General features: G+C 37.1%; 1 protein-coding gene across 1 annotated transcript; it reads left to right on the plus strand.

The window, feature by feature from the left end:
* Positions 1-16,865: 16,865 nt before the first annotated feature.
* Positions 16,866-26,290, plus strand: LOC110797226 (uncharacterized). The gene is made up of 7 exons (XM_022002317.2): positions 16,866-17,341; positions 17,520-17,832; positions 20,684-20,763; positions 20,865-20,981; positions 21,063-21,899; positions 22,393-22,609; positions 25,456-26,290. Exons 2-7 carry the CDS (start codon positions 17,544-17,546, stop codon positions 25,890-25,892), a joined length of 1,977 nt encoding a protein of 658 aa, XP_021858009.1. The 5' UTR covers positions 16,866-17,341; positions 17,520-17,543; the 3' UTR covers positions 25,893-26,290.
* Positions 26,291-27,361: the final 1,071 nt, after the last annotated feature.

Here is a 27,361-nt window from a genome sequence, read left to right on the forward strand (position 1 = left end):
TGGACCTTCCCAGGCAGGGGTGAGTTTTCCTTGTTCATTAGCACGTCCAACGGCTTCCATCTTCCTTTGCACAAAATCTCCAACTTTTAAGATTCTTCTAGAGACCCTTTTGTTGTACTCTCTAGTCATCCGGAGTTTGTATAGTTGCTGGCGTAGAGTCGCGTTCCCTCTGGTTTCTGGTAGGAAATCCAAGGCCGCTTTCATCATTTCCCAATTGGCTTCTTCATCAAATAGCATGACGCGGAGAGTTGGTTCACACATTTCAATTGGTAGGACGGTTTCAGCTCCATATGCTAATAAAAATGGTGTTTCTCCTGTGGAATTTTTTGCCGTTGTTCGTATAGACCATAAGACATTGAGTAACTCGTCGGCCCACAACCCTTTTGCTTCATCAAGCTTCTTTTTCATCCCTTCAGAGATGATTTTGTTGAATGCTTCTACCTGTCCGTTTGCTTGATGACACAAGGGTATTGTTTGTTTGCTTGATGTCTTATGGTGGATATATTCAAGCCCACATCACTATTGAAAAGTAATTTCAGAATATCTTTTCAATAATAATATATATCTAAAGAGTTACTAAACTCAGTGGGAGCTTAGTGTTTGTTATTCGACAAACTAAGGCCCAAGTATAGATATATGTTTCATTGTGATTTATTCAAATGAGACACAAGGGTATTGTTTCTACCAGGAATTTTTGAGAACATAATGTTTGTTTGCTCGAAATAGTGTCCTTTTGGAAATTCGTTTCCAAAAATGACAAGTGGGAGGAAATAGACCTCGAAAGTCTTCGAGGTGAACAACAAACATAAACGGCCATTTCGAAATAGACGTCGAAAGTCTTCAAGGTGAACAACAAACATAAACGGACATTCCGGAGGCTTTTCGAAGTTCTTCAGAAAATCTGAACACTTATTCTTTAAGGACTTTAGAAGTGGCTTTAAAGAATAGACATCTCTTAGAAAACTTTACAAGTGCTTCAAGGAGAACATAATAGTCAAAGGACTTTCAAATGTCTTTTGATATTCTATTGTTTGATGTTCTATACCAATTAGGCATAGAGTTCAAGTCACTGAAACTATGAGATTCTTCTATTAGATAGTGAAGAAACATAGAGTTCAGGTCACTGAAACTATGCAATTCTTCTATTAGATAGTGAAGAAACCTACAACTTGCAGTCAAACTATTATCATGTAGATTAATGAGTTTGTGACTTGTAAGAAAGCTATGACGAAACCCAGATTCCCTAAAATGGTTAGAGGCCATATATAGACTCAATGTTTTGATGAAAAAATTGAAATTCTGTTGATTTGCAAGAATGGTTTACACCTATTGGTTGCAAATTGTTTTAAGGATAAAAACCATCAAACATGTGAAGGAAATATGTCCTTCACCCAAGGTGCATTAAGTCTAATACCAAAGGTTCAGATTAATTGCGAACAATTAATTCAGTGAGATCAAGTGATCGGAACAGCTAGCTGGAGCAATGCTTTCGATCAGTGAGTTCTAATGGATATTGAACTCACAGCTTACTCTTGACTGAACCTACAAGGTCACACCAATGACACGTAACAGATCAACGGATTAAATGAATCGGAAATTCATCTAATAGCCTTTCGGGATTTAAGTTGGAAACGTATTATACGATACGACCTTGCATCGGAATCGTATATCGTGTCGCGAATATTCGTAAGCTAGGCGAGACGAATAAATCGTATCGTACGACGGTGATTCGTCGTATACGAAACGATAAATAATATATCGGAAATATATTTAATCGCGAATACGAGGAGCGGCCCAAGAGCCGAGGGCACGAAGCACTCAAGGCCCATGGGCGCGCGCACGACTAGGCGAGCAAGCAAAGCAAACGCAGAAGCAGCGAGGCCCTTGTGGCGCGGAGCTGTGCACGTGCGTGCGGGCCAAGACCACGACACAACAGCAGCGCGGCCCACAACCCACTGGTTGTGCGTGTCCGTGTGTTTGGCGTGCGGGCTTGCTAGCCGGCCTTGCCTCATGGCTTGGTCGGTTAGTAAGGTTATGTAAATAACCTTATAAACTATTTTCCAACTTAGCACAATTCATAATACTCAAACCCTAGACACAGAGAACCTTAACTCTCTCTGTGCCTCCAAAGTGAGTTCTTTCCAAAAGCAAAGTATCTTGATCGATTGTCTAAGCTACGATAATCAAGACGGATCTGATCGTGTCGGTGAACCAAGTAGAGGAACGACAAGTGGAGTTCTTTGTTTGTGTTCGTTGACAGATTATTGTGGAAAACACGCTTCGAATGTAAGTTTGTTTAATCTGTGCTTTATACATGTTTCCTGGCTTTGGGGATTGTTTCCGCACATGTTATTATGTTTAACTGTATTCCCTTACAGTGGTATTATGAGCCTTATGTATTCAAAGCATGAATTAGCATGATTATTATTGTTTTTGCATCTGTCGAAAAATTTGGAATTTTTGTTGATTTTTCGGAATTTTTACGAATTATTGGATGAATTGCGTAATAATCAGGTCCGAAATCAAAAATGTTCGTTTTTTCGAGTTTTAAAACCCTAATTTGATTGAAAACAATTTTCTAAGATCAACTCATGAGAACAGAATTGCAAAAACAGGTCTCGAAGTGTCGTTTTTTGGGCGTTTGTGTTAATTTTTCATTAAAAATTAAAAGTGTCGAACAGTAATTCAATTAAAAGGTCAACCTAAACTACTCGGAATTGCTTGAAATTTTGACACAATCTTTCTGGATATATTATTGATCTATGCTAAAAGTTTCAGATTTTTCCGATAAGTATAAACCCTAAATTTGCCTTTCCCCAATTCGTAAAATTTGAAACCCTAATTGAATTTTAATTAATTTTGGTTTAATAATTCGGTTAATTGGGAAAGAGGATATAATTTCATGGGTCAGTGGCTAATTTCAAAAATTATTGGATTAAAATTTTGAATGGTTTCGTTAATTTTAATCGCACTTAAACCAAATTATTAAAAATCTGAAATTTAATTGTTTATGAACGATTTAAAGCTTCAGATTTTGTTAATTAAAAGTTCAAACTTTAATGTTGATTCGTTCGTTCATAAAAGTTTGAATATTGTTAGCCCTTGATTTAATAATTTTACAAAATTGGATTGTCGTTGGAATTTATTAAATCGATAAAAATCGTTGTTTTTCGAAAATAAAAATCGTAACTTTTTGAAAAATAAAAGTAATGCAAGTTCGCGAAATTAAATTTTAATTTTAATTAAGTTGGTCTGTATCACGAACCAAGCACGAACACAAGTATGGTGGACGTATGGCTCGTCGAGCCATACGGGCTGCTGTGCTTAGGCCGAGCCGCATGCGACACGGGCAGCAGCAAGTACGATGCGTGCCTCGTGCGCGCTGGGCGAGGAAAGGGCAGGCGGTATGCTTGCGGGGCTGCGACGAAGCAAGGCGCGAGCCATGCGACGTCCAACACACACACGAATGCACAACACGCATCGCAGGGGCAGCAGGGCTGCGGGCACGCGCGCGCTCGAGGGTCCTGGGGTGTGCGAGCCTTGCTCGTGCGCCTCTTGGGCCTCACACAAGGCATGGGGCTGGGCGCAAGCCTAGCCCGACTACGTAATCAGACTTTTTTCGTTGGAAATTGTTTATTTCATTGGGCTTCGTATATTTGCATTAATTTGGGCTAACGGGATATTTAATTTAATATTTTATTTGCTTGGGCCGGGGCCACGAGTTTTAATTTAATATTTCATAATTAATTATTCGGAATAATTATTGGTTTGAGTGGGAGCCACTAAATGAAATTAAAATGAAATAATTATTTTTAATTATTTTCGTAGGTCGCATTATTTTAATTAAATTCAATTTTAATTAGAATAAAGTCTAAGGATTAATAATTTGGAAATTGATTAATCTTTTAGGACGCGTTTATGTGAACGTGAATTTTAATTAATTCACGTAAATACTTGCATATTTACATGGGCCATTCGTTTTAGTACACGAATGGGTGAATGCATAGAATATATATTTTATGTAATGCAGGTACTCCAAGTGACTAGTATGGCCAATTTAGGATAGTTAAATAGGGTCTGCGTACCGTTCTATCTTTGAATGTAAAGTTTTAAATATGGTCTGCGTACCATGGAAATTTTGATGTAATTTTATTATTTTCAAGTATTTCTAAGTTTAGAACTTTAAGTTAGCATTTGAACGAAGATTCAAGACGATGCCAAGCTAACAAGGAGGTGATGAAGATTGGATGCTTCAAGACAAGATGTTTTGGGCCATACTAGATCACCATTTCTTTATGCAATTTAATATATATATGTTATGCGTGAATGTATGAATGTATGTATTCTTTGCATGAACAGGTTGTTTCATATGAATCGATTAGATTAAGTTCACTAAATAATCGAACAAACATAGAAACAACTAGGTCCAAGTAATATTGAGTTTAAAAATTGCCTTCCAAATCAAGCACTTACAAAAATCTAAGGATCTAAGGTAGTAGGTTTACGCTAAAGAGAGGTGCTATTTTAGTTGACTTAGGTGGTAAGGCGTCCTAAAGGAGCACGTTGATTGTGGTTTCAACTCAAACACCAATGGCATTATGTTGTGGCAATGGGATAAATTTATGGCATTAATTTATTAACCAAGAGTAATTTGGAGATTACTAGCAATAGGTTTTGCTTACTAAAATCTTAAAACTACTTAAGACATGCTAAAGCTGCTTAAGGATTTAGGACTTTTGGGGTCTTGGAATCGTTTCATTCATTTTGGACCATGTTTTTGCTTTTTGCATGAATGAAATGTTTAATAGCTTTGATGATTGCGTGAATGCTTTTATTTCAAGTTATAAAAGTATGATAAATGTTTTTCTTTGCTAGTTCATTTTGTTGAATACTAAATCTTCAACCTTATTGCGTTCGGACAATAGAACTGTGATATTTCCTCAATCGATTGGTAACTATTGTGAGAGCGATTCTCAAAGAAAAGGAGAGTGAGAGCGTTTCTTGAATGCTATTTTCTTATAGGGATCTTCATGGTTGTTTTCTAACTAGAATTTGAATGGTAGACCAACTGGATCTCATATATTCAGAATACTGGATAGTTTTGGAATAATGAAGTATTGAGTTAAAGACTCATGTATAACCAATGGTTAACAACCAATTTTCTTTTGATTCGATGATGAATTAGACTCATTGGATGTTGTCATTCAAAGTGAACAAAAGAAAGGGACTTTGTAAGCGTAACAAAGTAAGAAGATCAAGCAAAGAGTAAAATCTTTAGGACTATAAGAAAACGTGTTAGAAAGGATAGGAAAGGGGAACAAAAGAAATGAATTCAATATTCAATTTCTACCTAAAAGTTTGTGTTAAAGAGAAACGACTTAGCAAATAAACTCCTATGGTATTAGATTACCGCTTGAGGTTCTAACTCTTGTTAAGAACTCAAATTCCGGGAGCTAAGTCTGGTTATTGACCTACAAGTAGGAAATGAAGCAAAGTTGTGCTACATTAATTGTAGGGTCATCGTGTTTGTTTTAAAGTCCTTCTAAAGGCTGGAACTTAATGGTATTATGTTCCATTAATCATCATAATCAATTTCTGTTTGGACAACAGAAAGACTCACATTCAAAGTAAACAAAACCTTCGTTAAGTGTTTATTTGAATGAAATGGTCATTTAAGGGTTGAGTCATATGATTGATTAATAAACAAACGAATCTCTTCACACTCAAACTTCAGAAGGTTCAAATCAAACATTTTCATTTGTGTTCCACATATCTTTGGCAATGTCATACGACCATATCAACAAGACAACATTCTAAGATTCCATGGCATGGACTTCTAAAAGTTGTTTAATTCAAGATACGTGGGTCTTGCTTGTTGAACATGACAGAGAAATGGACTATTGTTAGAAGTTTCTAGACAATGAAGTTCATGGGCCAAAGATGGATTTTATGACTTACCTATTTCACAAGAGTTTGAGAAAATATGGCTATATTTACTCAAAGTGAAATATGTGAAATGCTTCAATGCGATTCACAAAAGAGTATAAAATCAACTTGGCAAGAATTTGGAACATCTAGGCTGGGTCAGGGTGATGTTTGAATGAGCCAAGAAAGATTATCTAGATTGTTTATATGGCATTATGACAATCGAAGCTCCATAAGAATATGGTATGTCCAAATGGAGAAATCGGAATCTATTCGATTAACGATAATCACGACTATTTTCCTATATAGTTTCTAATTACACTCTCAAGTGACTATCACACTAAACAAGGTTGTCAAAGCTAGGGATAAGATGTCATAAGGATTGAACTTCGGTTCAGTACATCTTTTCAGTACATATATATCTAGGGTTGTCAAACCCAGTGGGAGTTAGTGTTTACATCAAACAAACTCAAGTATAGATATATGTTTCTTTATGAGCGACTCATAGAAACAAAAGGTATTGATTCTACCACAAATCTGAGAATATATGGTTGTTGCTTAAGATAATGTCTTTTAGGAAACCATCCTATTTCCAAAAAGGCAAGTGGGAGAAAAATGACCTCGAATGGACTTCGAGTCAAGCAACAAACAAATGTAGGATACTTAGGAGTCTTTGGAAAAGCTCCGTACTTAGAAGCCTTTGGAAGAGCTTCATGAAGACTTTAGAAGTGCTTCAAGAGAATCCTAATACTCAAAGGACTTGAGTAATGTCTTTATAGACACTCACGTTTGATGTTCAATACCTAGGTAAATCGTATAAGGAATAGAATTCAACCAAGATAGATACATAGATATCTTGAGGAATGAAAACTATGAAGACTTTGGAAAGTGCTTCAAAAACGTACGACTTACAGGTTAGCTACGACGAATAAAAAATTCCCAAGTATGGTTTGAGGCCATCAGAAACATAAGTATGGTTCGAGGCCATACAAAATGGTTTGAGGCCATTTCATCCAAAGTACCTTCATCTTGAAGAATCAAATCTATGATTTGGTTGATTTGCATAAAGGGTTCACTCCCATTAGTTGCAAACATGTTTTCTAAACATACAACGTTGATTTGCATAAAGGGTTCACTCCCATTGGTTGCAAACATGTTTTCAAACATACAAAGATGATATTTTATACACATACAAAAGAGAAGCTAGATTGGTGGTTAAAGATTGTAAACAACTTCACGGCGTTGATAATGTTGAAATCGTTAACACCAAGTCGGAATGCTTGAACTATTTTGAATAAATCTAGCAATCATTGCATATGGCAATATGGCAATTGGAAAACGAAACACCTTACTCAATTGGACTTGTAGAAAGGAATTGTGTACATCACACAATGTAAAAGTTTTGGATGCTAGATAAAAGAGCAAGCTTAAGAAATCTATTCGTAAATTAAAGCATGCAAGTGGGAATTGGACCATATTTGTCTAAAAGGCAATTGAGCAATCATAGCTTTGTGAAAATATGGATCATCTTATAGATGAGGAGTTTAGTGGGAGCTAGGTCAAGTTTATTGGTTCTATATATGAGATAAATATCTCTCTATTGAAAATGACATTCAAATGGTTAGATTTGAAAGTATTTGTCAATATTAGAACCATGACGAAACTTAGAACATACTGGGTTAAAAGATCTATTGGATAGGATCTAAAGCGTTGTTTGGATTCTGTAAAAGTAATTACTAAATCAAACACAATGGAGAGACTCAAAAGAGACTCTCAACCCATATGAGTAAGTCTAAGTTATGAATGCTTTAACTAAGTATAAAGGTAGGCTGTTATCACTAGAGTTAAGCATGAAGGACCTTGAAGAGGTGCCTTCACCTTATATCACATGGCAATGCCAAGATTTTAGCAAGATTCGGTGTCTCTTGAAACAGAATGAAGCTAAAAGTTACATGGATGGATTTTAAAATGCGAATGGTTTTTGCATTACAATCAATCATGTATGATGTGATATATAGATCGCCAAGATAACTTGTGAACATTGGATCGTGACGAGTTTATACCAATCTCTATTGATCTGGATCAAAGATCATTGGAACAGTATCAAGAACATCCAATACATTTGGAGATGTAGGATGAACACTTGATAAGAGGAAGTGAAGATAACCAAAGTTTTGATGCTACATGCATTTGCCTAAGCAAAAGTTGAATCTTGTTGTTAGGCAAACCACGAACAAACACGGGCAATTAGGCGTCGTGATTAAAAGGTGGTTACATAGGTTCCAAACCATATGTGAATGCATGGGAAACTGAATCAATGATTAGATTCCAAGTTCTCAGTTGAAAGATGTATCTCCCACATCTATGTGAACTGGTTGGAGCATTCCAAAAGGAAGCATCGTTTGAAATTCTACATAATTGAAATGAATTCATTGTTGCCTAAGAAGGAATAAAAGGGAATTGTTTTTAGTGGGAGTTCTTCAATGAACTCAGGTTGATCACAAGTCTGCTACCTGGATGATTTTCTATTTTAGATATGATTATCTTTCTAAACAGCAACAAAAGACTAGATCATTCTAGAAACATATTCAAAGATCTTTTCATCTTACATCGAAAGGCTTTCGATAGAAAAGATGCTAAGGATGGCAAAGTATGATAAACTAAACCTTTGCATTGAATGATACACAACATTCATATGCAGATATGGAATCAAGTTTGAGTTCCATGAATGTTTTAAGTATTGGGTGAAAGGCCTCTATCTGTAAAACATTAAATGCTTGATTTTGGGTTAGAGGCCCACAAATTGGTAAGCATTTGGTTTAAACATTTATCATTTATGAAATTATATTTCATAGTTCATTTAATCTTGGTTTAGTATTAAATGATAAGTCCATGTGATTCAAATCATTCAAATGGGATGTCAAGATGGATTCTTCGACAAAGAAACACCCATAAGTGAACTTGAATATTGAAGTCACAAAGGATCCCTAATCCAGGTCATTAAAAGGTGGACGACCAATGACTAATGAAGATTAGATTGCAAGTAGATTACTTAGTTCTGTTTCTTGAACTAGAGTGACTGGATGTCAGAATCTTTTGCATAGATACTTATTGGATCTTGTATCGGATTGACCATGAGAACACTTTAAGAGATTAAAGTCATGTCATAGGTAGTTCTCATTAATGGTGATTAGAAACTGTTCCTCAGAACATGAGCGATTATGTCTGCTCGTTTGAGAATTAGTTCGCTTTGATACTAGCTAAACGTCGCACCGTAAAAGGAGGCTATAAAAGCAGTTATTGGGCGTACTATGAATCAAAGTGAGTGTTCATAGATTGCAAGAATGGATTGTCCTCCTATTTTTGATAGGATATGGTGTTGTTGTGTAACAAGGCCTCTCGGAGAGTTAGACACTCTAAAATGCATGGCCGTGCTCAGAATGGTTAAGGCTTAACCTTCTGCAAAAGTTTAACAGTTGAGCTCTGTAATCCGAGAAACACTTCTGGATCTAATAAGGATGGCTTGGATCTTACCTTATGTTCAGTAAGTAACACTAAGTGACAAAGGAATGTGGATGCACACTTGTCTGAATGACAAGTGGGAGATTGAAGGAAATATGTCCTTCACCCAAGGTGCATTAAGTCTAATACCAAAGGTTCAAATTAATTGCGAATAATTAATTTAATGAGATCAAGTGATCTGAACAGCTAGCTGGAGCAATGCTTTCGATCAGTGAGTTCTAATGGATATTGAACTTACAGCTTACTCTTGACTGAACCTACAAGGTCACACCAATGACACATAACAGATCAACGGATTAAATGAATCGGAAATTCATTTAATAGCCTTTCGGGATTTAAGTTGGAAACGTATTATACGATACAACCTTGCATCGGAATCGTATATCGTGTCGCGAATATTCGTAAGCTAGGCGAGACGAATAAATCGTATCGTACGACAGTGATTCGTCGTATACGAAACGATAAATAATATATCGGAAATATATTTAATCGCGAATACGAGGAGCGGCCCACGAGCCGAGTGCACGAAGCACTCAAGGCCCATGGGCGCGCGCACGACTAGGCGAGCAAGCAAAGCAAACGCAGCAGCAGCGAGGCCCTTGTGGCGCGGAGATGTGTGCGTGCGTGCGGGCCAAGACCACGACACAGCAGCAGCGCGGCCCACGGCCCACTGGCTGTGCGTGTCCGTGTGTTTGGCGTGCGGGCTTGCTAGCCGGCCTTGCCTCATGGCTTGGTCGGTTAGTAAGGTTATGTAAATCCTTATAACCTATTTTCCAACTTAGCACAATTCATAATACTCAAACCCTAGACACAGAGAACCCTAATTCTCTCTGTGCCTCCAAAGTGAGTTCTTCCCAAAAGCATAGTATCTTGATCGATTGTCTAAGCTACAATAATCAAGACGGATCTGATCGTGTCGGTGAACCAAGTAGAGGAACGACAAGTGGAGTTCTTTGTTCGTGTTCGTTGACAGATTATTGTGGAAAACACGCTTCGAATGTAAGTTTGCTTAATCTGTGCTTTATACATGTTTCCTGGCTTTGGGGATTGTTTCCGCACATGTTATTATGTTTAAATGTATTCCCTTACAACATGGAATTGTGTTCACACACAAAGCTAGATTAGTTGCTAAAGGTTACAAGAAAATTCACGGCGTGGATTGTGTTGAAACCTCATGCAAAATCGTAATGCTCCAGTCTATAAATCAAGCAATTATTGCATATTGGTATATATGGCAATTGGATGACAAAACGTATTCCTCAATCAAATGTTGGAAGAACCTATGTACATGGTATGTCATATGATTTGTGGATCCAAATAATGCTTAAAATGAATGCTAGCTTATGAAATTCGGGTATGGATTTAAGCAAGAAATTGGGAATTGGAACTGTATTTTAGTGAAGCTAATAAGTATTAGTACAGTGGGAGTACGTAAAACTTAATTGGTCCTATGTGTATCACACACATATCTCTCTATTGTGAAATGACATTCAAATGCTAATGACTTAGATTTGAAATCATTCATCAATGATGGACCAGGGCGAAACTTAGTGCATACTGGGTATTAAGATCTATTTCCAAAGATCTTATAAATATTGTTTTAGATTAAGTAATGGCATTTACTAAATCAAACACGAAAGACTCCATTGGAGATATTCGACCCACGTGAATAAATCTAAGTAAAGAATGTTTGAACTATGTATAAGCATTTACTAAAGATTAAACATCAAAGGATCTAAGTGAGATTCTTCACATATATTATATATTAAAGAATTTAGTTGGATTATGTATCTACTGAAACTGAATGAGCTAAAGTTACATGAATAGAATTCGATTGGGAATTATTCAGCAAAAGAATTGATCATGTGTGATATAATATGAGGTTCGCCAAAAATGTATCGTATGACTTTAGGCATGACGAACATATACCAATCTCTATTGGTCTAAGTAAAATCAACTAGATTGAGATCAAGAAAAACTTATGGTACTTCAAAAGGTACATAGGAATAGTTCTTGATTCAAGGAAATGAAGATATGTTAAATATTAATGCTACACGCATAAACACTGGCAAAGGATCAAGCAAGATCCCTTTGGAGTTAACCATTGCCAAGGACGAGCTAAAGAGCATCGTGTTTTGAAATGGCAACATGGATTGGAGACCATGAGTTGTTGTGTGGGAAATTAAATATTAATTTCTATGTTCTAAGATACAACTGGAAAGTCTTCCACATATCCGTGAACTGCTTGGATACGAAAATCCAAACATAGCATCACTAGCAACCTATACAGTTGAAGTAAAAGTAATTATTGCCTGAGAAGCAATGAAACAAAGTTGTTTATGTTAAAGAGTTCTTCACTGAACTTGGGTAGATCACATGTCTGCTAACTTGATGGTTCTTCATTGCAAAATGCGTAGAACCACTATTGAAGTAAGAAAGACTAGATCACATAATAAATAAAATCAAAAAGATCTTATCATCCTATCTCGAAAGACATTCGATGAAAGGGATATTAAGATTGGCAAAGAATGATAACTAAACCTATGCAACAAGTGAAATACAACACTCACATTGTGGCACTGGAAATCAAGCATAGCTTTGAATTCCATTAATTGTTTTAAAGATGGGTTAGAGGCCCATGGTTGTAAAACATCGGGGTTGAACATTTATCATATATGAAATGTATTTTTTATATTCCATTTAATCTTGGTTTAGTATTAAATGATGAGTCCTTTCAATTTGACGATATATTCAAGATAGACTATCAGGACCAGTCCTATGACTAAGAAATGTCTATCAAGTGAACTTGAATGTCAAAAGTTGAAAATGGTCCCTGTTCGGAAGTTTTCTATAAAGGTGGACGCATAGAAAACGCTAGACGACTAGAATGCAAGATGACTAGTAGTTCTCTTTCTTGAACTATGTGGACATGGCAATGTCGCAATCATTTGCATAGATACTTATTTGAGAATATTAGTATCGGACAGACCTATGAAACTTTACTGTAAGAGATGAAAATTTGTCATAAGTAAATTTCATTACATTATTAGACACTAATCCTCAATACCTGAGTGATTTGAGATTACTTGTTTGAGAACTGGTTACTTTGACGTTGTCAAGCGTCACACCGTAAAAGAAGACTATAACGGCAACGCTCAGGTAATCACCTATCAAACAAAGTCTAACCTCAAGATCACAAGATTGTGATTGTCCTCCCATAAATTAGGATGAGATGCTGAAAGTTGAACAAGGCCACTCGGAGAGCTAGAAACTGAAAAATGCATGGCCGTGCTCAGATGAATCATAGGCTATGATTATCTGTTTATTTGATCAGTTGAACTATGAAACCGAGAAATACCTTTGGACATAATAAGGATGATTACTCTTACCTTATGTTCATGAGCAAGCATCAAGCGACAAAGGAATTAGGTAATGCACACTTGTCCCTAAGGACAAGTGGGAGACTGAAGGAAATAATGCCCTTGGTCCAAGTATGCATTCAATGCTAAGTCTAATAAATGAGGTTCAGTATTAATTAAACAAGTTAATAAATTCAGTGAGATCAAGTGAGCTAAATGCCTAGCTAGAGGCCGCTTCAATTCAAGTGGAATTAATAATATTAATCCACAACTTACTCTTGACTGAACCCGTAGAGTCACACAAATAGTACGTGAACGGATCAAGTATTTAAATGAATATGTTATTCATTAAGCACTCCATTTATGAACATTCGGAAACGACGGATCTCGGTTCCAGGGGGAGCTGAAATCGTCAAAAGGCAAAATAAAGAGTACTCCGGAAATGATGATATCGCCGGAAACGGAAATATGGATCATGACGGAAATAAAAATATTATCCTAGTCGTAGATGTTGCCGGAAACGGAAAAATGGCTCGTATCGGAAAATATTATCGGAAATAGAAATATTGCCGAAATCGGAAATATAGCCGGAAACGGAAATATTGCCGGAATCGGAAATAAATTCCGGAAATGGAAATATTAAATATTTGTTCGAATCGCAAATAAATTCCGGAATCGGAAATATTAAATATTTGTTCGAATCGGAAATGGATTCCGGAAACAGAAAACAAATCGAAAGCGCGACGTGCGAACGCTCGACGAACGAGCTTGCGAGACCAAGGCCCAGCCCAAGCGCCAGGCCCAACGCTAAGCAAGCCCGCGCACAGAGCAGCGAGCAAAGGGCCGAGCAGCAGCACCCAACAAGTGGGCCGCCTGCTGCTTGCTGCCAACGCCCAACGCGCATGGCCGAGCAAAGCAGGAGCGCCCACTCGTGGGCTGCGGGCTGCATGCTACACGACCAAAGCAACGTGGGCTCAAGGCCACACGTGCAAAGCCTTGGCCGGCTAGGATTGCTTGCTTGTCAAGTAATTGTGTTTTCCTAATTCTACTAAAATTAGATGTTTTAGTTAAATTTGAAATACTTAGTATTTGATTAAACCTAAAATTCTAATGTTATTAATTAACTAAAATCCTAATGGATTTAGGTAATCGATTCCTAGTAGAATTCAAACTCCTTTATTTCCACCCTATAAATATGTGGTTCATGATCACAATTATTAATGCAATTCAATATACTATTCTAACATATTAGATTCAAGAGAGAATTTAATACTTGCCTAATATTATTGTGAGTTTCCCGAGTGCACATAAAACCTTAGAGAATATTCTAGTTGGTTGAATCTAAGGCGGATCGGAACCTGCTGTGGACTATCTACTAAGGGGCGGTATTTGGAGTCCTATACTTGTTCTTGTTCGGTTCGGGAGCAGCTAGGGAAGGCACGCATCACATTGTATGTATACTAATTATGCTAATTTACTATGTGGCAATTAATTTGGATTCCTGGCTTTATGGTTTTTCCGCATGAATTATATTGTTTATATTATTCATAACCCTACAGTTTCGACTAAGGCCAGGACAAAGGGTTTGTGCATTCGAAATAGTTCTTTAAGGGAAGAAGTAAATGCAGTACTCCTAGCACCTTGAACATTCCAAATCATACAAGTCATTGGGAACGTATCTGGAGCAAGATTAGGAAGTCTGTCTACCATGGAAACATGAATTGTAGGTAACAAAGTCATATAGGCTTGGCTTATGAATCTTACAAGACGATTGATCTCATTAGGTAGTAACATAGTCACTACTAACTCCGGTGGCTCTCGGTCTGCTTGATCCATGTTTCCATCTTGTCCTCCAAGTTGTGGGTCAGGGGGGGTCTCCGTGACTAGGTAGGGTAAGTCCATCGGGCTCCCTACGCAAAGGGTCTTCTCTAGGGGTTCTTGCAGACTGATCACAGTGTCCATCGAGAGGGGTCTCCAGGTGGGAATTCTGCTGGCTTAAGGGAAAATTTGTGAGGGATTTTGTGGATGACTGTCATCGAGGTAGCTTAGGGATGGATTTGGTGTGTGTTTGGACGATTCTCTTTACCAGCAAATATATAGCTCTGTGTTTGCTTCACCAAGGTGTGGAATATTGGTGCTGATTACGCCTAAAAGACCAACATTAGTTTGAGTTAGGTCTTTGCTTATTTCTCGGTAGATTTTGGTAGGAGTACTCGCTGTACTAGGATTCTTGTGCTTATTTGAATTTTTTCCTAAAGAGAATTTAGGAGTGTTTAGGAAACTATTGGGAATATTAGAATTAATTCCCAAATCAACCGTAGGGAATATAGGAGATGAAATATTTGTTCCACCAAAATCCACTTCAGTCAAAACAAAATCCCCTGAATGTTGGATGTTTCCAATATTTTACACAATAGTGGAAATATTCTCCTGATTTGGTTCATCCAATACTGCAAGCCTAGAACCAGACCATGTAATCTAACCTGACCAACCGGGCTTGATTGTTTCATTCCGTTAGCAATATTCTTGCCAACAATCATAGGAGGTGTCGTAGTACCATCGACGACTGTCTGTTGTTGTTTCTCCGGTTGAGGCGTTCTCTTTCTGGACCGGATTTTTTACCAACATCCATGAGCCAAAATCTTCGTGTTCCTCTGGTCTAGTTGTGTGTTGGTCCATACCTTGTTCTTTGGTTCCAATAGAGGTACTTCGTAAATGGTCATTGATTGAAGCTAATGCACTTTGTGTATCCAGATTCTTATCAACATTTAGCAGTGGGCACCCTTCTTCAGCATGACCTGTTTTCCCACAGTTAAAGCACACTGTTCGAATGCCTTCACATTGAATGCGCCAAATCTTCCCCTCGAGCCAAAATTTTGACAGTAAAGGTTTTGATAGATCGATTTCCACGCTTAGTCTAGTAAATTACCCCCATTGTGCTTGAACCGTATGACAATCAATTCAAATTACCTTTCCAATCTTCGAACCTATTTTATTTAAGAAATTGGAGTCAAAGTACTCCACCGAGAGGTTTGGGCTGCGGACCCAGGAAGTGAGGATTTTGATTGGGGATTCATCCAATACAAAGTTGGGAACCCATTTTCTAATTATAAGGTAGTTGTCATCGATCATCCAAGGTCCTTGAATAAGAACAAAGTTGTAGTCTGCAACATTTGTGAACCTCGCAATGAATAATTTATGCCCAATATCAGTAAGTGACATCTCCCCTCTTAGGTTATATTTCTTCCCGAGTTTCCTCATAAGGCCCATATAGCCGACATTGCCATCAAACATTTTCATGACAAGTGTGTTCTTCCATGGCTTTCTAATTTGTATTTTCTCTTCCTTCGAGAGCAATATAGCAGGACAATGTTCATCAGTGAGGATGTTCTCCGGTGCCGTATCATCATCAGATACATCATCTTCTTCTTCCTCCTGTTCCATGAGTTGGGTCATGGTTTGAGAGGATGTGTTTCCTTGTACCATGTCTCTGAATGAAGGTTGTTGTTGCATACCATTGTTCACCAGTGTAACTGAGTTTTGTGGGCGCTCTAGTGTTGCATTTATCGGCTCCTCTTCCTCTTTCATGACATCATCTTGATTAGGCCTTTTATCGAAGATCATGTGGGTGATTTTCCGTTTTGGTTTCTTATTTGATCGAATGATTTGTTCTTGTTCCTCACTTGAATGAGCAAGGTCTCCGTTTTTCTCTGTGATTGAGAGTATTTTTCTCTATACAACAACTAATTGATGTTTGGTACAAAACAATCTATTAGTATATATTTTTTTTTATTAAAATTTCTATAAAAGTTAAGAAATATAAATATTAAACATCTTAGTTACTACAATGAATTACTTTATAAGTGAATCACTTAACAAACTCTCATAAAGAAACTCTGCCACTAATTTCGATATGCAGTTATCACGGAATTTTACGTGATTAATTCAATGAGTTGCATATCTCAATAACAGTTCATACTCCGTTTAGACATTTAAATAGCTCATGCAAAAAGTCTTTTTTATATACCTAGGCTACAAACATGGACTTTTTTTCATGTGACTTTATGACTATGATGTCTTACTAGTTCTATTCTAGGTAGAACAAAATTGAAACAAAAGATTTGGTTGGCAAATGTGAAAGTGTAACGCGGCTGAGCACGCTCACTCTCAAAGGGTCAAAGAAACACAAGACTCAATCAAGGCTTCCGCCACCAAACAAGGTTCATACTCAATCCCTGCAACTCCGCTACTGCCGCCGGAACGGCGGAACACCCCCAGACGACGTCACGAGAATCACTCTTCCTTGCCTGAAAGATACAACCTCACAAAGTTGATCTTGAATGGTAATAAATCACATGAATTTCCCTCTCTCATACCCCTTTCTCTTCCTTCCTCCAATTTAGCACCACTCTCCTAGCCGCCCCCCTCTTTTTTTTTTTTAATCCACCCACACCGCCGTCGCCTCCTCCCTCCACCACCTTCTCTGCCTCCTCATTCGGCGTCTTCTGTGTCGTTCTCCACTTCCTTCCCTCAGGGTACTTTCTCTCTCTATCTCCTTCTATTGGGCGCGTGGTGGGGCCAAGGGTGCACCATTTTAACATATTTTCAGTTGCTAATTAGCAGTATTTGTTTGTGTTTATGCTGTATATTACTAGTACTATACTAATTACTTCCAGTTTGAATGTTTGTACTGTTCTGGGCATCAATTTACAGTGGGGGTTAACTTTGGGAGGAGAGATGTTGACGAAGAATGAGGGATTTCTGTCGTGGGAGGAACGGATTATTTCACAGGACAAAGGAAACCGTGTTGTCCACTATTATCTTACTCACTCTGTGGATGATTCTGTCCTGGCTATTAAAGGCACTGAGAGGAGTGTCCGGCACATGATCTATGTTGTTTCTGACACTTTTGTGGAGGACTATGGTACTCTCTGTAAGGTTAATGCCGCTACGAAATGGCGGTCTCGAAGAGAGGTTGTTGATTGGCTCACTAAGCTTGTCTCCAAACATCAGCCACCGCGGTCCGGTCAGTCCAACTTCTTATTTGCTTCGAGTTATAATGTTAAGCACTCTTTTTTCTATTGATTTGAGAATAATGCTCCTGATTTTTTTTATGAGGGTAACCTAAATCGGAATTTGATGTTTTTTTTGCCTGTGGACTTGTGATTATCATGCAATTAGTAGTATGATAAAAAGCATGTGATTGCTTCTCTGTGTAGGTTTCTGACGAAAAACTTTTATAATCTGAAAGGTTTGTGTGGTTATAGGTATTAAAGCTTAAAGGTTTGATATGGTAAATTCAGCGCCGAGGTTGAGGTTTGGTAAACTTTTACATTGGACATTTCAGTCTGTGTTTTACATTGGACATGCAGCAACTTTATAGACTGCTGATCTATTTAGATCATGCAAGTTGGATACTCAGTGACAGGAGAAATGCTTATGCTGTTGCTATTTGTTATTAGCAAAGAACGGGTCTAGTTACTGTAAAGGAGTAAAGGAGTAAAGTCGTGTTTGTGATGCTCATGTTTGGTTCTTTTTTGAAGCTTTTATCTGTTATGTTTGATGAGGTCTAATTAAAAGAGTTGAGCATTAAAAATACACTCATGTGGGCTAAGGCCAAGGCCAAAAGTGTAAAATACTACTGCACAGATGCTCGATAAACCCACTACATGATAGAGAAGTGTTGATGCCATAAAATATTGTGCCGGTGGGATTAGGGTAAAAAAAAGGGAACGATCTGTCTTAATGATGAAAAATATATATCTATGATTTAAACTTTTAACTCTTGAGCAACTGTTCTACACATGCTGTGAGAGAACATACTGGAGTACAATCCATTCACGGAGAGAGTAACAAACTTTTTAACTTTCCCCTTTCCCCTTTCTTTTTTGTTACTCTTTATTACCATCGATGTTAACATTATTCGAGTGTAATAAGAAATAATTGTTATGTACCTACCATATTAGATTTTGTGACGGAACTTGTCTTTTTTGGTTTAAAATACGGGTCAAGATTTAATTCTTCGACATAGGTAAGTTATGTATACTCTGATATTACGTTTAATACTTTAATCTGAATAAGGTGTGCTTGGCTCTTGGGTATTTAGGTAGCTTGTGGCCGTTGTGGGGTGGGATGGGGGTAGGTGTAGGTGTAGAGGAGGAAGTAGTTTGGAAGAGGGAAGTTTTTTTTTTTTTTTTTTTTTTTTTTTTTTTTTTTTTCCGTTATGGCTTGTTAGGTGGAAGAGTGAATGATATTTATGATTATTGCAGTTAATTTTACATAGGATGTCCTATATCAATGTCCATTTGGTCTTGTGGCCGGTTTTCGGTACAGCTCCCAGTAGGGCTCCAAAGGCCTTCCGTAATCTTCATGTGATTGTTATTGGGCCATATTTGATTCTAAATGCTTAGCCTTTCTTTAGCCATAGCCTTGAAATGGCTCTCTTACTTAACCTTACAAAGCCTTGGCATGCACTCTTAGTCTTCTTTTCCTTGTCGTGCGTATAACCTATGGGAATCCTGAGCTGTTAGAAGGACAAGAGAAAAGTTGATATGTACACTGAAAGCGAATTTTGCATGCATATCAAGCATTTGCTTGAAAGCGAACAACAGAATCTACGAGTTAATGCGAATATATCCGTCCGAAAAGGGAAATCTATCCATATGCTAGGATCTGGAAGGTGTTGCCAATTAAGTTGTCTGGCCATCAGATTATGATCGAGAGAGCTGAGTACTCTCTGGAAGTACGCTGACAATATGCAGAATTCTACTGTGATGGTTGGAAGACAGGGTTAAAGGGTGGTGAACTTTATTAAAAATTTTCTTTTGGGATTAAGGCTTTGAGATTGGCGTTGTTGTTGACTAGAACATAACCTTACCTTCTCATGCAATCTATTGAGTATGGTCTTTCAAATATCTACATACGTGCTGGCTCTCTTTCAGCTCAACTGAGGTACTTATGCTGTTATGCAGACAACGTGAAGACCCTCCAATGTGTCAAAAGATATTTATTGCAATATGATTTAATTTCATTTTGGAATAGACATGTGGTGTGTATTTGGTCGCTTTATTATATGATGCTTCCTTCCAATCCGTCCTTTGACCATCTGTCCATCCCCTCTCTCAGGCAATAAAGAAAAGAAGGGAATGACGAAGAGAGAGGGGAAGAACAAAAATTATGTGGAGTATGCCATATTAATTACGGTTTTCCCTTCTTATAATAAAAAAAAACTAGCGACTTGTTTGCATTCACAAAATTATGATCTCTGAAGCTATATATGGAATTACAAGAGTCATACAAGTATTACTTTGATTTCTTTCCGTTTCTTGTTCTTCTTAATATTGCATTTGACGCATCAGTTTGTCAGAACTTTTTTTAATCAATTGGACATTTGGACCGTGTTTGGATAAAAAGGATAGTTCATAGGATCAAGGCCCAAGTTGTTAACAAATCATGTTGCACAGTGTTCTATTATTCTATATGTTCAGAAGTTGAAGCAGTTCCATGAGTACTTTGTTTATCTCTATGAAGTGCAATATCAACTGCCGTCTGTGCTCTGTTCTCATCCAAACATTTTCTGGTTGAATTCACAATGATACCACTGACAATATTTGTATATACTACGTATATATTTTTCATGGTTTGGCTTTTATTATACTCTTTGTTTCCAATTGTGATGCTGTAACAGTGATATTGTTTCATAACTTAATTATTTATCAGATGACATCAACTACATTGATGTTTCTGTGTCATCAACTAACTGGGAGTTGTCTGGAGTTTCCCCTGTTGATTTGGCTGCATCGGAGTTGTTTTTGTGATGTCTTCTGTTGTACTGTTTTACAGTGATGCTCACTCAGAAATCTTGATATCTTTGTCAGAATCCTTGGCTTGTGGTCAACCTGTTAATGACCGGATACGTGGATCAAGTGGTTCTCTGATTTCTCATTCCCCCGTGATGGTAGTTTTTCTCTCAATGAGTTTGACTTGTGATATTTGTGATATTATCATAGGTGTTCCTTCCTTTTCACTCTTGCTAAATTTACTGATTTCCTTGTCCAGCTTCCTAGGAAGTTGAAGACCCAAATTTCTGATATTGTGTGGAATGGAGTAGGTTGGTCTTGTTCCAAAAAACTCATGCATTATCCTTCCTTTATCCGGACAGGGATTACCATTTCCGTAAGCATCTACCTGGATATTTTGTTTCTTTTGAGGTAGTATTAACTATCTTTGGACTTAGCCTATTAGTTTTTCATGCAGGTGCATTCTTTTGTATTCATCATGGCTGCAGAAGGAAACCATTACCTTGGTTACTTAGAAGACATGTATGAGGACAAAAAAAGACAAAAGAGGGTTAAAGTGCGGTGGTTTCATCGCGACGAGGAAGTCACAGGTCTAGTGTCTCTGCTGGATGCCCACCCTAGAGAAGTTTTTATTACACCTCATGTTCAAGTGATTAATGCAGAGTGCATTGGTGGGCCTGCTTCTGTCTTAACTCCCAAACATTATGAGCAATGTGTGGCTATTCTTCCACAGTCTATCTTATGTAGGGTACATTTGTGCTTCAGACAATTTAAAAATGATCAGATCAGACCTTTCACTGTAAGCAAATTACTGGGTTATCGTAATCAAGCGGTTTTATCCTGTATAGATCATCTTCTTTTCTCAAAGAAAAAGACCAAGGTGCGTAAGTTTAGTTGGAATCAGCAGGACTATTCTACCATAAGGGATCACATTAAACAAGGTTGTAAAAGAAAAAGACTTGACGAGGGGAAAAATGGAGACATCAAAGTAAGGGCTCGTAGAAGAGCTGAGACGAGTCGGTTAGCACTAGGGAGTCGAATAACAAAAGTCGTTTCATCATATCCTAAGCTGAAGATAAAGTTATCTGGGGAAACATTGAAACAGGAAAGTTTGGTAGGAAGTCATCAGGAGGTTTCTGCTTCTTTTAAAATCAATGATGAAATAGAGCTACTTTCTCAAGATAGTGGCATCCGAGGATGTTGGTTTAGATGCAAGGTCTTAGAGATCTCCAGGAAGCATTTGAAAGTTCAGTATAATGATCTGGAGGATGCAGAAAATGCTGGAAATTTGCAGGTAATAGTTCTTCTTGATGCACTTATATACAACATTTTAATAGAGATAGGACAGTAACAAATTAATCATCTATCCAATAGTTAAAACGATAGTTGCTTCAATCCCTTCCATTAAAAAAATGAAAGGTCTGTTGTGGTGGTTAATATGATTCAAGGGAGTGAAATAAGAAACAACCAGAGTCATCAAAGACATGCTAACGTTTATAGTTACAAAAAGTATTTTTTGTTTTTGTGTTTTTTTTCTTCCTGAAATGAACTACAGAACTAGACAAATGATACGAAAATTCGATGACGATACCCAATTTTTTTACATGATGAGTTTCCTGTAGAGTGTCCTTTAGAATATTGTGTGTCTAACATGCTATTGTCTCGGTCCCTGTATGTTAATTGATTGCAATTTTGCATTAATTTAATCATATTTAACCTTGCAGTGAAATGTCTTTGGTTTTGACGAAGACAGAAAACTTAGAACAATGTGTTGATGTTTGTGCCAGGAATGGGTTGCTTCATGCAGAGTGGCTGCTCCTGATAAAATGGGTCTGAGATGCTCTGGCCGTCTCACAACTCGTCCACGTCCACCTGAGGACTCCGGTGACTGCATTCTTGAGGTAGGGACATCGTTGGATGTTTGGTTGTATGATGGCTGGTGGGAAGGGGTCGTAATCGCAACTAATGTATGTGGAACCGATCACCTGCAAATGTACCTCCCTGGTATGCTCTGCTCCTGCAGCCTTTATAACCTGTGGTTGCCCCCCCTCCTCCCTGATACTTTCCCTCCTTTCTAGATAATTTCTATCTCTATATTATCTTCGTTTTCCTGTTATAACTTTCATTGATGCTAGCCGATGTAAACATCTCTCTCTTCTCGAGTCCCTAGAACAACAGACATCAGGAACATTACTTTAATGGCTTGCTTTGAGCATTAGGTCTTGCTAAGTGCTAGCTATTTAAACCCTGTATGCTTATATGAGCTCTGAACATTTGGTCCTGCTAACTATTAAAAACATTTTCTAGGCAAACAAATGAGGCAAAGTTAACAGTACCACCAAATTGTGTTGTGTATTTGATCCATACAAGGAGTTGAGTAACTGCAGTTTTTTCTGTGTATCAAGAACATTTTCTTAAATATGGGGTCCTTCTTAGCCTAGTCTGTCTCAGGCCTCAGTTCGAGTTAATGCACCTAATGTTCTATTCTGACTGACTGTGCAGTAGGCTCCCCTACCTCCCCTCCCCAAAACAATATGCTCTCTCTGCTTTATTTTTGTTATACTCACTTATGTAGAATCTTGTTTCTAGGAGAATTGAGTGGGTGTAAGAAAAAAGTAGATGAAGTAAGAGAGAGATAGTAAAAAGGTGGTTGAGTGTAAGAAAAAGGCTGAGTGTAAGAAAAAGGCTGATAGAGTAAGAGAGTCAGTAGAAAGATAATATTGTTGGGGAATAAGAGGCTAAATTGCGTTTGCCAAAAGTAGAATACAATAGAAGTGGGTAGAATTCGAAGTTCTAGAAGGGAGTCATAATTGTTGTGTTGGAGGCTACTGTTTACCTTATATTGAAAGTTAGAAATGAGTCTTATAGTAAAACAAATACAAGAAGTAGAAATAGAATTTGTAGTATAATGCCCGAAAAAGTACTGAGCATTGATAACATGGTAAAAAAAAATACAAGAAGTAGAAATAGAATTTCTAGTATAATGCCCAAAAAAGTTTCTGTTAATGATCAAGCATGGTTTTACTCGTAATTACAACTGTATAGATTAAAAGGCTGTTGCCTTTTTTTAATTTTTTATCTTCCCTTTCCTCGAGGAGTCCATCCTAGATGCTTTGCTCTGGTTGAGTAGCATAGGTTGTATTGGTTCCTTGATAAGCAATATACTTACTGAGTTTCTGATTTTCCAAAAGAATACAAGTGGGTAAAACAAAAGAAAAAAAACATCTCTTAATGGAAAATGGGACATAAAAGAATAGTACAAACTTTTAGGAAAGACGGTATAACAAAAAGACCGCCTTGTTGTCACCTAATAACCAATTAGTTAAGTCTGAAATTCAATTAGTTAAGCAATGAAATCAATTAGTTAAACAATGAAACTGATTAGTTAAGCAATGAGATCTATTAGTTAAGATTTTATGAGTTTTAGTTAATAACATGTTTTAGTTAATATAAAGTTTGTTAAAAAATAATAACTATTCGACTCATAAATTTAACTACTTGTCTTTATACCTTAACTATTTTGTTATTCAATTAGTTATGATTTTATTACTTTTAGTTATGTTTTACACTAGTTTACTTAGTACCAAAAAAGGGGTCTAACCGTCAGGCGGTCTTACACAAAAGCTTTTGAAAGAATAGAGGGAGTATATATTATATGCTCTCCACTGGAAACATGTGGCATCCTCATGCTTGAATGTTATGTTTTTCTCCGCAAGCCTACTTGATATATAGCAAGCTAAAAGTTGATGGGATTCTGGTACATAAATATATTTAACATAATGAGGGTCCAGCTCACCTGATTTTTTACTGAACTGGAATTATTTTTACTCAATAAAACTGATTTTTAGTTTTGCTAATGGAAACTGATTTTTACTGATTACTAGTTTTTTTTTATTGTACTAGATTATCGATTTATATTTGATTATAACAAATTTCTACTTATTAGAACTGAATTTTACTGATTAAAGTACTTAATTATATTGAATACTTCGTATTTACTTTTTAAGGGGAACTGAATGGCTCACAAGTGTAGGTCTTTGATTAGGCCGTGAACGGTGTTATATAGAGTTTTGTTGTCGATGTAGAAAAAGTGAATGAATGGTTAAGATCTCGGATCCCATCCCACTGTACCCATTTCTATGATCGTTGTAGAAAAGAGATTTGTGTACACAACGAAATGGTATGCTTCAAAAGCATACACCGAAGTTTGCTATCTCACCAGATATATGCTTGCTTTTGGCTTAGCTATCTTTGAAGAAGATTCTGCGCGCTGCATGAAGAAGAGACTTGGGTGTGCTCTTCGAACATTCAGGAGTGGTTACAGATTCGATTTGTGGGTTTTGGTAGGGCAGAGGAGAAGTTGCTTTGGTGAAATGCAGAGGAATTGGGCTAATCTGTAATTTTAATAGAGTTTCTTTGTGAGGACACCTAGTGCTCTTTCTGTATTACCCTTCCTAAGTTTTAATAAAATATATTTTCTTATAAAAAAAAGGTAATGATTCTCCTAGGGAAAATATATTTGCAAACACAGCCAGCCTGAAGCTACCTGAAGTCCTGAGGTATTTTGTTAGCCTTCGTTGTGATTGGAACAGGGGAACCCCAGATACATTTTAATACTTGCTATCTGTTCAATAAAAGAATTGTTGCCACTCGGGTACTGGTTCTAAAATTTCCGTGTCTGACTGAAGGAAACTTATGTTCTGCCAATTTGTCTATTTTAAACCTAAATGACTAAATATTAAGTTGGCATTTTCTTTGAAAGGGTTTTTATTTCTTCATCTTAGCAGGCATATAAATTTTGACAAAGCTGCACTATCTTTTATGATTGAGTGGTTTATTCTTGTTATCAGGTGAAGATAGATATATGACCGTAGAGAGATCGCATGTAAGGGTGGCCAAAGATTGGGTTAATGGTTCATGGGTTAATGCGAAGACAAGCCCTGACATTCTCTCCTATATCTCAGCAAAGTCAAATTCGCGCTTATTTGATTGTACTATGCCTCCTATTTCAGAAGTTGTGGAAGTGGAAGAAGATGGACAAGAAGCACCTGCTGTGGCCAAGCGTGATCTTGTCCTTGGGAATATTGGGGACAATACAGCATTTAGTAGTCCATTGAACAAAAAGGACAATTTTTATTTTGAGGTTAATGAGAAATTCGTGGGAAATTTTATTGGCTGTGGTGTTGGAAATCTTGCTAAAGATGACAGGCTGGGGTTGGAAAAGGATTTTGAATTTTGCAGGCAGCAATGTGCACAGGTGAATTCTGTGGAAGCTCCTGTCAGCTGAAGCAAATTTTGTGATGTGAATGTAAGTAACATACTTTGTAAATAGACAGAGCAACCAAGAAATCAGCAATACAGATCGAGGGAGTGAAGATTTATCGGAAATTTTTAGCTGCGGATTTTTGGGGTGGTGTATAGAGAAGCTGAACATACCTATATCAGAAGGTCTGAGTTCAAACAGCACTCTGTGGAAAAAATTAATACAACTCTTTTTTGTTGGTTCTTTATTTTTATTTTTTATGTTTGTCAATAGTAACAAGGTTTTTGAGTTATAACTTAAATTACCATTGTAGCTTAAAACAAGTCTCCTCCCTTGAATATTATTTAGGAGTACATAGTACTCAAGTTCTCCGAGGTATAAAATTTGATACAAGTATGAAATATAGCATCTTTTTACATCCATTACCTATTTGTTCTTATTCTGTGATTAACGAACGATTTCCCTAGAAATAGTTAGAATCAAAATTTATTCCCAATTTACATTGGTTTAAACACTAATTTCCGTGGTATAGAGAAGTTGAACATACCTACATTGGTTTACATTGGTTTAAACACTAATTTCCGTAAGATCAGATAAGCTTTTTAAAAAAAAATTCAAGGAAGAACCGCTAACAGTGGATAGTAGCCGGTAACGACCGGTAAAAGTAATGGTTGAAATTGTAAAATATTATAAAAGTTATCATATTGTTTAAAATTTTACTATAACTTTATCAAACACTACCAGCAACCTTCAAAAACTACTACTTTTATGTTTGACAAAAGCTACCCAACAACTACCTCTAATACTTTTGTTCCAAAGCGACTTATGGGTGACAATTGCATGCTTGCTCAAGAAGTTATCACGTATATTGAAAGGGTAGAAGAAAGGTTTTCAACGGTTGGCAATACTAAAGATCGACATGAATAAAGCCTACAATAGGGTGGAGATGAGAGTTTGTGTAATGGCTGCTGAACGCAATGTGTTTTCTACCACAATGGAGACATTGGATTATGCAATGCCTCACTGCGGTTTCTTATTCAATTCTTGGTAATGGTGAGCCAACTAGGCCTTTCAAACCTAAGTGCGGGTTGAGACAAGGTGATCCTATGTCGCCATATATTTTATCCTAGTGATGGACTGATTGAACTTTTGTCGAAAATGATGTTGCGTCTAGAGGATAAGGTCACATCCAAGGCATTAAGATTGCTAGGGTGCATCGAGTATTTCACATTTTTGCGGATGACTCTCTGCTTCAAAGCAACCACATCAACATGCCACAAAGTTTGTGATAGTATTGATTTGTTTCGTAAAGTATCGGGTGAATCTATTAATTTTGACAAATCCTGTTAGGTTATGAACAATCTAATGTCATGCGGAAAAACCATAGTTTCCAGAATCCATGTTAAATGCGCATAATCCATTAGCATAATTCATATTACATACTTTGTGATGCGTGCCTTCCCTAGATGCTCCCGAATTGAACACGAACAAGT

Source organism: Spinacia oleracea, chromosome 5 (genome assembly GCF_020520425.1).
Source record: "Spinacia oleracea cultivar Varoflay chromosome 5, BTI_SOV_V1, whole genome shotgun sequence".
Classification (NCBI taxonomy): Eukaryota; Viridiplantae; Streptophyta; class Magnoliopsida; order Caryophyllales; family Amaranthaceae; genus Spinacia; species Spinacia oleracea.

Coding starts and splice junctions, on each gene's coding strand:
- LOC110797226 (XM_022002317.2), top strand. CDS start 17,544: ATGTTGACGAAGAATGAGGGATTTCTGTCGTGGGAGGAACGGATTATT. Junction 17,833..20,683: donor ACATCAGCCACCGCGGTCCG/GTCAGTCCAACT, acceptor TATCTTTGTCAG/AATCCTTGGCTTGTGGTCAA. Junction 22,610..25,455: donor CCTGCAAATGTACCTCCCTG/GTATGCTCTGCT, acceptor TCTTGTTATCAG/GTGAAGATAGATATATGACC.